The sequence below is a fragment of the Pleurodeles waltl genome, chromosome 1_2 (assembly GCF_031143425.1).
Source record: "Pleurodeles waltl isolate 20211129_DDA chromosome 1_2, aPleWal1.hap1.20221129, whole genome shotgun sequence".
Lineage (NCBI taxonomy): Eukaryota > Metazoa > Chordata > Amphibia > Caudata > Salamandridae > Pleurodeles > Pleurodeles waltl.
The window spans coordinates 1,151,730,083-1,151,744,041 of record NC_090437.1 but is presented as its reverse complement, the minus strand read 5'-3'; the positions used below and the strand labels follow the sequence as shown (position 1 = coordinate 1,151,744,041).

Genomic DNA, 13,959 nt, shown 5'->3' with positions numbered 1-13,959 from the left:
GTATATGATATTTGCTATGTTCTGATCTATATTCACGCTGTGCTATGTTCTTATGTTTGTGATTTTTGCATTAATGAAATCTTATCACAGTTGTCACATTGTGACTATACTCTTATGCTTCTTGGTTTTGAGATTGACTCTTCTGCTTGTAGATTGTAATCAATAGGGAATAAAACTCATAAAATTCCATCAACAGGTGTGGTTATTCATGGCTGAAAGGTCATGATTGCGTCAATAATTTTATTAATGTCTTTTTCTAAAGTAAGGTGCATTGTGGTAATAAATATTGATGAAATTATTGATATATTGCTTGACATATTGATTAGTTATCTCGTCCTACGGTGTCTCTCCACTGGGTCACAAGATTCATTGGCCTAAGACGAGTCCCAATGTGTAATAAAATAACATAAAGGGACGCGTTAACATTTGCATAGATGTCTATGTGTTTATCTACGGTCCATGAGTGTATGCATGTGCGTTGATGTTTACCTGCATGTACTTGTGATCTGTGACAATGTGAACATGAGGGCGTGTGTGTTCCAGGTTTAAATGTGCAAATTTTATGTCAAAAGCATGTGGTCGCTAGAGGACAACAAATGTGTAAATATTTTAGGGGTGGGGTGATTGATTTTGAACTAGAACATTTGCCGTATACACGTATTACCAGTCTGGAATAGGAGACTTTTAAAGGCCTGATAAATTGGTCGCCCACATTCCTGTCATTGAGTAAATGTCTATAATGAGGTCTCCTTTTGCGTCATATGTAACATGGCGTATTGATGGGTAGAAATGTCTATATCGCTATTGGACAAGAGGCATTAACGTTTTGTAATGTTAAGCAATAACTTGAATTATAGACAATGTAAGATTATATTTATATCAGTGTATAATCATGGAAGGGAATGCATGACATACGAGAAAGGCATGTATGACATGAGGGATGATCTGATTGTATGAAGTAGCTAAAATATGTAACATTGCACTGTTTACTGATACCTCTTACTTTAAAGGCAAACAGCAATTCCTGTATTAATTGCTCATCAGTATGGGTCTAAACCATAAAATGAAGCAATATTCATGATATCTTATTAATTCTGACTCTTGCATGAGATTTGCTTATTCTTGCTCACATTGATGCACATTGGTGCTATAGATACAGCTTCATGTAGATTTAGCACTGTGGTTTTGCACACATGTCAAAAAATGCTAAATAACTAAGGGTCTTAGTAATTTAAAAAAAGTATGAGAACTGTCAACTTGAACCCACTGGGGGTGGTACGAGTAACAATGGGGGAAGGATCAAAGACATGGCTAAAAAAGAACAATATGTTCTTTCATTATTTTGCTGTTCTTACGTCGTCAAGTAACTGCATGTGAAATAAAGCCCACCTTAGATGAAAAGTAAATGCAAGTTAAACTCATCAGTGAGAGATGCACTTTTGTATTTTGTGAAACTTCTATTGGTTAGTGTGATCACTGCAGATATCTCTGTGTGGAACTAGAGTGTCACTGAATTGGAATCTGGTTGGTGTAGTGGGGAATAGTGACATTAGTTTTTCTTGTTATGAGGTCCCAGCCTGTGACAGAAAGCATTGTGAATATATACTGCATTATACACAATAAAACATAGGTGCCACAATGTCCTCAGGATGATTTAGGCTAAAGATAAAAAAGTGCTTCTAAACTATAGATCTGAGTAATATGCAGATTGAACCTAATGCAAACATTTTTTTTAACTATCCCTTAAAAGCAGGCACTCCACAATACCTCCCAAAAGAAAACTATTCAAGTGACTCCATCAATTAAAGCGGATGCCCGCTCCCAAGCAGCTTTTTTACTTTCAGAATAACCAAATGCGCACTTTTACATTTCTTTCAGGCAGCACACCCCCTGGCAAGAAGGCTTGTTTCTCTCAGCAGCAGACTCTCTCCCCTTCCACTTCAGCTGAGGCATCTCAAATGCAAGAATTAATCATCCTGGGACAGTTGCCTTTTAACATAAAGTATGGGATTATATTTCTCAAAAATAAAAAAAGGGTAGGCATGCGGTGCACCTTAGATCCCGTCCACTTCAACAAGTGTACATAACCACTTTTAAATACCATAAATGAGTAGTCTACAACGTGTAGACTAGATTTTTGAAAGAGATTCTAAAAGAGATAAAGAGTGAACGAAAGAGGGACTGGAGGCTGCAGACAGAAAAAGAGGTGAGAATTTCTGCAGTCTCTTCCACCTATCTTCTTACCGCGGTCACAATTGTGTAGATAGTCTTCTTGTTTCAACTTAACACGTAATAGTTGTTTTTATTTAACACTGTGTACTGATACAGCTCTTCAAACAATTAAAGACAAAGTATTTACCTTTGATGTAAAACAGGACAGTGAAAGCAATACTCTTCGTGGGTATGAAGCGCATATGGAGGAATTCTAGCTTCTCTGCTTGACCAACTTTTGTGATTCTAGGTATATACCTTACTACACTGTACTTCCTTTTCCTTTATTGTCACATTTGTAAGCAATTTGAAATACATCAATTTGGGATGTGTGCCATCTTTTATATCTTTTCATAGACTAATGTAGCTCCAGCTATGGTAACAGTCTAGCAGTCGTGGCTCGTGCTTACTGAAAAGGGCGGGCAGCGTGCACAAGCGGGGGTGGGAGGGGTTAATTAAATGAAATACATGTGTTTTTTTTAAAACACTTACCCTTCGCTCCCGCTCCTTGCCTTCCTTGCCTCTGCCTCCTCCCGTCTCTATGGAGCTGCAGGCACATGCTTCCAGCCTGCCCTGCGCCAATTCTGACATTTGTTAGAGCAGCGTCAGGATTGGCTGGGAGCGTCCTGGCTGGGCGCTCCCAGGCAAAATGGGATCCTGTGCAGGTTCTCTCCTGCCCAGCAACTGTTTAGTTGGGCTGGAGAGAGCCCTGTGCACATGTGTGTTTGGCTGGCCCGAGACGGCTGGTCAAACACACATGTGCTGTGAGGGGGCGTGCTGATGCACTCCCCCCACTGCACGTCACCCCGTGGCCCCGCCCTTTCCCCCCAAAAAAAGATCATAAACAGTTAATGATCGTTCTTTGGGAAAAGGTTTGCAGCTGCAGGCGGGGGTGCGAAGCTCCTCTGCCCCTATGGAGGAGCCGCCCCTGCAGTCTAGGCCAAACAAGGGGCACACCTGACAACTGATTCCTCTTCGTTCTCTTATGACAGCCTTCTCGTGGTGGTAGGCGAAGGTCACAAATGTTTCTAGGTTTATGTTTAGAAATTATCAATTCAAATAAATGCAACACACTGCAGTGATACAATTTAATGATCTACGGTAAAACACTTTTACACGTTAGAAACACACTTTTTATCATTTAAAAGAGACTTAATCATATTTTTGCCATGACAACTGTTGCCCAATTTACATGCCAAATAGGAGGTTGACTCGGCTCGTGTTCGGGCTTTAAGAGCCAAGTCAGACCCTTGACTGTTTCTTGGCTCTCTCTGTTAATTTGCCGGCACGCCCACCTCTAGAAGGAGAATAAGTGAAGAAAAGAGAAAGTTAAGCAGAGAGAAAGAATGTGCCAAGGAGAGAAAAAGTGATGGGGGGGCGAGCGAGAAGAAGAAATGAAAAGACAAAACTAGAGAGGGAGAGAAAGTGAAAAAGAGAGTTTAAGTTTCAGAGAGAAAAATCATAAAAACTGAGATATAGAGTGCTAGAAAGAGCAAGAGACAATAAAGAGAGTTGGGGTAGAATCATAGAGAGACAGAAGAAGAGAGGAGAGAGACAGAGGCAGGTATGCATTGAGAGGCAGAGAGAGACAATAAGATAAAAGAATGTAAATATAGGAAAAAACAGTATGTGGAGGAGCGAGTAAAGAGGAGTAGAGAAGGAAGCACATTTTGTAGGAAATTAAGATTGTGAATGGATGGAAAAGAGAGACGAAGAGAGAGAAACAGAGAGGAGAGAGGTAAAGGAAGAGATGGTAAAAGACAGCGAGGGACTTTACCGAGAATGTGGGAGAACTGGAGACACTGAGCTGCAGAGAAACAAAGAAAGAACTAGAGAAAGAGAGAAGGGAGAAGCGTAAAGAAACTGCATGAAAGAAGGAGAGAGTCTAAGAGACAAGTAGACAGAGACGAGAGCGATAAAAGACATCTGAGAGTTATCCAATGAGTGGAAGACTGCGAAAAAAACATCGAGCGATTAAAGGAAGAGGAAGGTGCAGGGCCAGAAAGCGAAAAAGAAGAAGGCAAAGGCAAGCAGGGTGAGAGAAAGCCAAATAAACAGAAAGAGAGAATCAGAGACAGAGATTCCCAGAGCGAGTGGAAGAAACAGTGGAAGAACCAGACATAGTGAAAGATGTAGAGAGGAAGAGCGAGGCAAAAAGAAAGACAAAGCAAAGAATATTGAAATGTACAGGTGCGTGAAAAGTAACTCTCTTGTGGAACCGGCCTTTGCACACAGCACATATTACGCTGGTGGGAGTTATCGCATGTACATGAACATTGTACGTGGTACTCTCGCTCACACCTGTCTGTTCGTGTGTGTTCTCCTCAGTAAAGACGTATGCACTGATTCCAGGTTCCCCTGCACTACATCAACTAAATCATGTAGTTCGAAGTTTGTCATTTTAGCTTAAATGTCATTTGTTACTTGTTTCCCGAACACGTACATCACCCCGGATCCGTTGATCCCCACCTCTGACATCGCAGACTTTTTGAAGGATTTGAACTGGAAAGTCGTTTTATCCCTCCTCCGTGCAACATGCACAAGTGTTGTCGTGCACTCGGGAGGCTCGCAGATTGCTTACGTTGTGAGGATTAAGAGACTGTGGTGACTACGAACCTTCCTTTCAAAGGGGTTTCCGAAGAGCAGAACTTTAGGCGCAGATTATGAGAAGCCCTGGAGAGAATAGACCTTTTGTCTCGGCACCTCGCTCCCTGCTGAATAAAGTACACCCTTTCTGCACAGACCTGGGTGACTCGAGGCTTTTTTGTCAGACGACCTGATGTGTAGGCTGTTCGCTTCCTCAGACAGAGGACAGCCGTTCGGTGGGTTGGTCGGTGCGACTCAGGAAACCCCAGGTACGTCGGCCATAAGCTGCAGTGAAAGATGGGAGATTTCCTCTTCTAGGAAGGTAGGTGTGTTGGCTTTGAAATCCTGCCCACCTGCAGGCAGGATGCCGTTGACGTCTTTATTTTGCATACCGGGTATATAAGGGATCAGTCAGTAATTACTTTAAAAATGCAACAGCTTGAGTAAGTGAACCGTTTTGCTTGAAGAGCTGCAGTTACAGGCACTCGCTGTTAAGTGGCCTCTTATTGTTCAAGGTGAACACTATTCTGTATTACAGATATCTTTCAGTATACATTTTGTATTTTTGCACCTCCACTATTTTTTGTAATTTCTCATTTTCTTTTTATACAGTGTTTTTAGCTAGCCTCGCGATGAAATACCATTTTTCTCATCACTGCCACACTAGAATTAAATGTGAAACTATGTTTAAAAATAATAATGCTAAATGACATAAAACTAACAACTGCGGAACACCATTTACCTGAGCTTCTTCTATTGTTATTTCTTTGTAAGAGAATTTAAATTCTATTCCGTGTTGCCTTTCTGGGAGCTTCTCTTCTTGACTACTTCTGTTTCATTTATTTCAGACCTTCACCCTAAAGAAAACTTTGCCAGCATGGGTGAGGACAATAGGCTGGACATTTTGTCGTTGGACGACCATTCTATAACCGGATCAATCTCGCCTTCCAGCCCGAGGGGCAATACCCTTGAACGGATACCTCACTTCGATGTACCTGAAACCTACCCACAGAAAAACTCAGAGATTTTGAGCAGCCAGTATGGCTTCAATATCTTTCTGGCCGGCCTTCTGCTCATGTTTGCATGGGCGATCCATGCCATGGGGATCAGTGAGAAGGACCTGCTGGCCTACCTCATCACCCTCATGCTGATACAACTCATCTGGATGCTTTGGTATGTTTTCAGAAGCTACTGCCAGAGACGGCAGACCAAGGAGAAAGACACCCATGCTGGAGCAAGGTGGTTGAGATGTGAGTAAACCCAATGAGCGAGTAAAGCAACATGCATATCTCCTTTATGTTCAAGGCATTCCGTAGATGTGACAGCCTGTGACAGAAGTGACAGATGTGACCGTACAATTTGTTGAGTTAACAAGTAGCTCACCCTGGCTCTAGTTCTGTCCTGGACAACCTTTAGTTACTTTATCTTACCTTCTGAGTTTGTATGTATGTTTACCATATCAGAACCTACGATGACTCTTGTATACTGTAGTAATATTATAATAATATTATTATTAGTGTAGACATATTATCTTAGACATCCCTGGTTATGTTTGTTTTTTGTTCAAATATGTCACGCTCCTATGTACCAAACATCAGTCAGTGAGCCTTACATATGATATATGTATATCCCCTATAATGGAATCTGAAAACTATTGTCTCGACCAGAGTGCCGGCATAATGTTTATAGTGGATTACTTCAGAGTTCTTGTTAAAGTCATTCCAGACATTACAAGGCATGACTCCATCAGGATAGCGTATCATGTTCCTCTCATTTCTGTCCAAGTGTTTGAGAGCACCACATCATATAAACCTAGTTAATGGCACATGCATCACCAATGCACAAGTAGCAGCCCAGTCATTAAATTTTTTTAGTTAGATAAATAGTAGCAAATTGGAAGGCCCAGTGCGTAACCAAAGCAGAATAATTTTGTTACAGATGTATAACATTTTATTACCAATTAACTGTTAATTTGCTGATGAAAGTGTTTTGCAATACCCGGGTTGTTTAAAGATCAGGTGTCAAAGCAATGTCACCTTTTTCATTTTGGGTGAACAATTAATAACCCTCATAATATATCATACAACTCAGGTGCTTTAAAGCAGTGGGGCCTACTTGCCATTACTGCTAATAGGGTGATCCCATACAATCTATCTGTGTTGAGCTCCAAGGCAGAAATACATTTTATAATTCCTCAAATGGATTTCTTTTTAAAAAGATCTTCCAAAGAATGGCACATAAAAATAAATCTTGTTTCATTCAAATACCACAAGTCAGGGAGCTCAAAACCGGCGAAAAATGAAGAAATCACAGTTGTCAGTGGCATTTAGGATTCCTTACAAGATTCCTTGCTCGATCCATGATTCTATCTTTGAAGGGGTCCCATTTACCTTTATCCAGTTTTAAATTAGGGACTGCTTCCACACAGTAACATGTTTAGAAGACGTAAAGGTCCCTGAATTTAGTGCAAAACTTGATGAACTATGAGATTTTCTCTTTAGGGGACCAACATTTACAATAAAATCCAAAGCTCTTGGTGATAAATTGTGTCCCACTCCTTAGTCTGGAGGTAATAGAAAATAATACTCTTATGCAAAAAATAATCTGTGTGATCACATCAGAGTATTGCATCTCCTGACTAGGCTAGGCTTGCCAACTCATTTTTTTCCTTATATTTTGGATCTTCTTGATCAGAATTTGTTGGAGACTCCTTGGATTACACGTAGAGGCTATTTGGTTCATTAAAGCACTTTAAAAATGTATACATTAATTTATTCACATACTTACTTCCTTGTTCACTTATTTGACAAAGTACTGGTTTAAAATGCTACAATTAAATTGTCAAACACAAATTGGTCCTAAAATTGCCTGACTCTATGAAAAGGACTTTAGCATGCATAGATATTCTTAATGAATTATCTTGCATTATCTGATGTGAATTGCTAATTTAAATGCACTCTAAAACCATTCTAAATGAATATTATCATACATTAAATGACCTTCCATTTACTCATGTTCAGTCATATACCTTACTGACTCTTGGATGTATAAGGGTGTAAGCCTGCCACCTTATATACCGAGGGAGCGCCGTATTTGTGGATTTGGCAGTGAGATATATTAGTGTAAGGGTGTGAGACTGTCAGCTTATATACAGAGGGAGCACCGTATTTGTGGATTTGGTGGTGGGATATATATAAGTGTAAGGGTGTAAGACTGTTAGCTTATATACAGAGGGAGAGCCGTATTTGCGGAATTGGTGGTGTGATATCTATACATATCGCTTGGTGATCAATACATACATATCTCTCCATCAAGTCCACAAATACGGTGCTCCCTCTGTATATAAATTGACAGTCTTACACCCTTACACACATATATATATATATATATATATATATATATATATATCTATATATATATATAGATATATAGATACATATATATCACCACCAAGTCCACAAATACGGCGCTCCCTCTGTATATAAGCTGACAGTCTAACACCCTTATACACCCAAGAGGCAGCAATGTATATGGCTGAAGACGAGTAAATGGAAGGTCATTTGATTTATGATAACATTCGCTTAGAATGGGTTTAGAGTGCATTTAAATTAGCAGTTCACTTCAGATAATGCAAGAAACATCATTAAGAAAACAACACATCACCATCAGAACAAAAAGCAACTAAATAAATATGCACAAACATCCTTGTCACGCAATACCACCTTAGAAAATCTGCTATTATAATCCAGTGGTAAAGTTATTTGAACCATACTCTGCCTTAGTTACTGCCACAGACATGTCAGAATGTTTTATGATCTGCTCCCTGCTATTGTGGCAATAATCCCTAAATCAGGCGTTTGGCAGCAGCTTGCCTGCTTTTTCATTTAGTGCTCCACAAATGTATTGGATAAGTAAATAAGCAAATTAATAAATTTATGCAATACCTCTTAATGATTCCTAATATGTTTGAAATACCTTATTAAAGCTAGTACTGATTTTAATATTTCGGAAACAATGTATTCACACATTCTGTTCCTCTAGCTGATGGCTCAGTGAGCTACAGTTTGACTCGCAGGTCTTGAATTTAAATGTCATACACGTGGGAAACAGTTTAAGAAAATAGAGAGACGGGGAACATATTTGCACAAGAGACAGTTACAAACATTTTCAGCATGACCTGACTGTGCTTGTGTAGAGAGAGAAACGCTGCGCACTGTCACTCTTTCCTGGGTTTAGCTATCAATAGTGCAGCAGGTGCAGTGGTACCAGGACAGAGGGTTTTGATGACTCTACTGGACCCCAAATATAGCTGTTTTTTTTAGTACCCACCCCAGGGTTAGGTGGCCATTTCCTTGAATACATCATGGCTAGCTCATGGCACCTTTGTTAGGCTGCTCAGTCATTGCTAGCACTGCTGGCCGCGAGTCTGTCTGCCCACGGGCTGTAATAACGTGGACATAATGAACTGCTGCATTCAAACGTTGTCAGAGCCCAGAAAATGCAGTCTTGTGAGAGAGCACATTTTAAAGTAATGCGAATTCTGTACAATTGTACGTTCTTGTCCCAACTCGTTCTGGAGACCCAGAGCAAAACCCCCCAGTAATTATTCTCCCCTCTGGAGCAGTTTGGATTGGTTTATGCTTGCCAGCATCTTATATGTCTTCGTCACTCAGTTATTCCACCGATTCTGCCTGTCATTTCATTTTTAACGTTCTGCGACCTATACTGCTCTCTCACTCCGCTCGGTCTTCCGCTCCAGCTTTTCGGTCTTGTACTTTTTTCTGTCGATTAGTAAACAATGATCCCCTAGAAATATACAAGAGCCAGCGACAGGTCGACAGACAGACTCCCTATTGTCTGAATGAAACACGCCCGCTGACCCGGGTTGCGCACTATTGAATGTCCAAGTCAAACGTCTCTGGAGGGCAGAGAGTCTGTCAGGCCGCGAATGTGATCTGAACCAGAAACTGGAAAAACACAGGACCGGACTGGCCTTTTATTCCTTCGGGCATTCCCTGGTGAGATCGAGCCATTGGAGGCCGGATCTGAGAGTCCAAGGCCGCTGCTAGTGCCTCTGTCACTTTTCCCAGCAAGCACAGGGGTCTTCAAGAGACAGAGGGAGACAAACAGAGACAAAGAGTTCAGAGCGGAAGAGAAGAGAGACGAGAGAGGGGAGCAAAGGCAAATGAGGAGATTATTGGAAAGAAAGTGACAGAGCGAGGATTGGAAGGGGGTGGGGCGGGTTTGATCATTTTTGCCAGGGCTGCTTTGCTTCCCCAGTCTGTCCCTGCTGAAAAGGCTTGACCTTTGACAGTGCAGCACACTAGGGTTAGGAAAACATTTATTAATTCATGGCTTTTCCACCCAAATCTATTTTATTGAGTATGTTGTCATATGAAAACACAACAAAACTTTGAAACACAACATCAAACCCATATGTTGTGGCACACACATGAACAGTCATTCACAAAATCACAAATGGCACTACATTGGATTGGTTTTATGCTAGGATTCCCATCTACCTCCTTGTATCAATTCAGGGCTCTTCCTTCAGGTTTTCCATTGTATATTACACCCTTACAGGCAGTTTTCTGCAGTTTGTGCAGTCCTACTAGACCAGGAGACCTGTATCAGTCGCCATCAGTGCACTTCCTGGATCACCATATCTTGGCAAATTTATGAGATCATCACCTTGCTTTGTATGTGAGGTCTTTGGGCTGTTAACATCAGTCCATATTGGATACCGGCATTCTTACCACTGGAACTTTTGCCCTCTTCCAGTAACATTTTGTATGTCTTCTGGCCTAAGGCTGCTGGGAGTTTATACTGTGTATTTGTCCCGAACCTCTGGACCATTGGGCATTTTCAGACAGTGTGCAGCAGCGCGACCCTTTGACTACACCCTCCCACACATCTGTCAGTGGCTATCCTGCTCATGGCAAATAACCTGGTCCTAGTATAGTAAGCTCTATGGAACAATTCTAACTGGATCAGCTAATCCTGCTCAAATTGCTACCTCACTGGAATATCCTGCAGGCTGCACCGCAGTCGACATGATCAAGCCTGCCCAAGCTCCAATCCAATTTCTTTCTCAGAGCATGTAGCAGGGACTGGCTTTAGTTAAGTAGCATACTGTAAATATGAGATACGACATGTCAATTAGTGGATATCCATTGCACCCTGAACTCCAGTGAGCTCTGTTCTGCTATTTGAGATGGGCTGATACATGATAGCATGGATCTAATCTGTAGGTATTGTAGAAATTTGCTCCTCAGCAGTTTGCAGTGTTCCTGTCATTCCAGAAAGGTCACCCCCCTCTGTTCCCCATATAACTCCCAATTTGGAAATGCCCAGCAGGTCCTATTTCTGTTAGCCCTCTACCTTTCACATGTCCACCAGGGCTGCCATTTCCCATACCAGTGTTTCCAGGGTCACTTTATCTTTCCATCCCAATTGATAAAAGCCTTCCTCCATAGTTTAATCATCATTGCCATCGGAGGTCTACAAGCTTCCCTCTACCATTTAATTGATGAACATAGCCGCATGGGTCCATAGCCTTTCTGTCTGCCATCAAGGATGGCTTTCGTTATACAGCAAATGACCATTCATTGACTACTAGCAATTGTATTGTTCCCACAACCAAGAGGTGTGGGAAACTAGTCTCAAAACATCCCAGGCCCAGAAGGAATCTAACCCCCAGGAGAAGACTGCAGCCTGAAGAGGAATAAGACCTTATCCTGAGAGACTTTCTAGTACTTTCTAAATTGCATGGGGCTAGAGGACCCTTCATGAAGGAATTCTGCAAAACCAGAGAGAATGTCCATCCTTGATGACTTATCAAGCAATGCTGAAGTCCACAAACAGGAGAATAGCAGTGGCACCCATAGGTTCTACTGGACAGAGGATAAAGATGCAAAACTTAGAGCAGCCAGGAGATGGGTGGTTCCCAAGCATTCTTTTTAAACTTAGTGTATGATAAATTGGGGATCCCTTCACAAGTAACAGTCACAATCCTTGTAAGAATGAACCACTAAAGTCACTAAACTAACCTGTGCTTATCCCTCTGGTAGCTTGGTACAACGTAGTCAGGCTTAACGTAGAGGCAATGTGTAAAGTATTTATGTGACACACATAAGTAGAAATAAAGTGAAACTAGAGTAACAGTGACAGTGCAACATATGAATGCAGCCTTACTACTGTAGCTTGTCTGTGCAGTTTTATTACTGCAGATGCAACCTGTCAAAATAACCCCTTTCAACATAGCTAAATCCTCCTTATAACATGTAACAAGATCCCCTATGTAGGCCTTTATGCCCAATAAGGTAGGGTGCATGGTATTCAAAAGCAGGACATGCAAAAGTTTAATGTACAACATGTCCTTACAGTAATAAGGCTCCAAAAAGCTATTTTCATTGTAACAGGGTTAGCTGTTCTATAAAAACAAAAAGCATAGGGAGACAATATTACAATTTAATAATGTTAGCTCTTCTTAGGGAACATCTACAAAGTTCATTTTTGACTTTTGAAAAATATTTATTCCAAGTCAAATTCACTGATAAAGTTGGATTGTACTCAATATTTCATAAAGGTTAGTTTTAAAAAGGCACTAAGCACACAGGCAACCAGGTTTCATTTTTATAAATGCAGTCATTCCCATGAGCAGAATCAAAAAAGTTTTTGGATTAAGTGCCTCACCCATAACTTATCTTGGCATGCTTCATCAAAGGTGTCTATTCACACGATGGTAGGTGAACACCACTGTTAGACTTTGCATCCTTGGCGTGGTCTCCCTTAGCTTTTTGCCTCTGTTCCCCAGGTTGTTGATGTGTGCTGGACTCTGATTTTACTGCTTTTGTTACCCTGGGCACTTTACCACTGCTAACCAGTGCTAAAGTGCAAGTGCTCCTTTACAAAATGTGTATGTAATTGGCTTATCCATGATTGGCATATTTGATTTAGTAGCAAGTCCCTAGTAAAGTGCACTAGAGGTGCCAGGGCCTGTAAATCAAATGCTACTAGTGGGCCTGCAGCACTGGTTGTGCCATCCACATAAGTAGCTCTGTAATCATGTCTCAGGCCTGCCATTGCAGTGTCTGAGTGTGCAGTTTTAACTGTAAATTCGACTTAGCAAGTGTACCCACTTGCCAGGCATAAACCTTCCCTTTCTTCATTGGCCTAAGACGAGTCCCAATGTGTAATAAAATAACATAAAGGGACGCGTTAACATTTGCATAGATGTCTATGTGTTTATCTACGGTCCATGAGTGTATGCATGTGCGTTGATGTTTACCTGCATGTACTTGTGATCTGTGACAATGTGAACATGAGGGCGTGTGTGTTCCAGGTTTAAATGTGCAAATTTTATGTCAAAAGCATGTGGTCGCTAGAGGACAACAAATGTGTAAATATTTTAGGGGTGGGGTGATTGATTTTGAACTAGAACATTTGCCGTATACACGTATTACCAGTCTGGAATAGGAGACTTTTAAAGGCCTGATAAATTGGTCGCCCACATTCCTGTCATTGAGTAAATGTCTATAATGAGGTCTCCTTTTGCGTCATCTGTAACATGGCGTATTGATGGGTAGAAATGTCTATATCGCTATTGGACAAGAGGCATTAACGTTTTGTAATGTTAAGCAATAACTTGAATTATAGACAATGTAAGATTATATTTATATCAGTGTATAATCATGGAAGGGAATGCATGACATACGAGAAAGGCATGTATGACATGAGGGATGATCTGATTGTATGAAGTAGCTAAAATATGTAACATTGCACTGTTTACTGATACCTCTTACTTTAAAGGCAAACAGCAATTCCTGTATTAATTGCTCATCAGTATGGGTCTAAACCATAAAATGAAGCAATATTCATGATATCTTATTAATTCTGACTCTTGCATGAGATTTGCTTATTCTTGCTCACATTGATGCACATTGGTGCTATAGATACAGCTTCATGTAGATTTAGCACTGTGGTTTTGCACACATGTCAAAAAATGCTAAATAACTAAGGGTCTTAGTAATTTAAAAAAAGTATGAGAACTGTCAACTTGAACCCACTGGGGGTGGTACGAGTAACAATGGGGGAAGGATCAAAGACATGGCTAAAAAAGAACAATATGTTCTTTCATTATTTTGCTGTTCTTACGTCGTC

The 13,959-nt window shown here is 40.8% G+C and overlaps 1 protein-coding gene across 2 annotated transcripts in view; it reads left to right on the top strand.

The window, feature by feature from the left end:
* Nucleotides 1-4,883: 4,883 nt before the first annotated feature.
* The window catches only part of LOC138296042 (proton channel OTOP1-like), a 166,323-nt gene continuing 157,247 nt past the window's right edge, over nucleotides 4,884-13,959 (top strand). Inside the window, exons 1-2 of one of the 2 annotated variants that reach the window (XM_069234804.1) lie at nucleotides 4,884-5,119; nucleotides 5,646-6,047. In XM_069234804.1, coding sequence (XP_069090905.1) covers nucleotides 5,675-6,047 — 373 coding nt within the window. In that variant the 5' untranslated portion in view covers nucleotides 4,884-5,119; nucleotides 5,646-5,674. Of the gene's footprint in view, nucleotides 5,120-5,248; nucleotides 5,313-5,645; nucleotides 6,048-13,959 lie in introns of those variants that run through there. The other variant, XM_069234811.1, reaches the window with a different exon arrangement.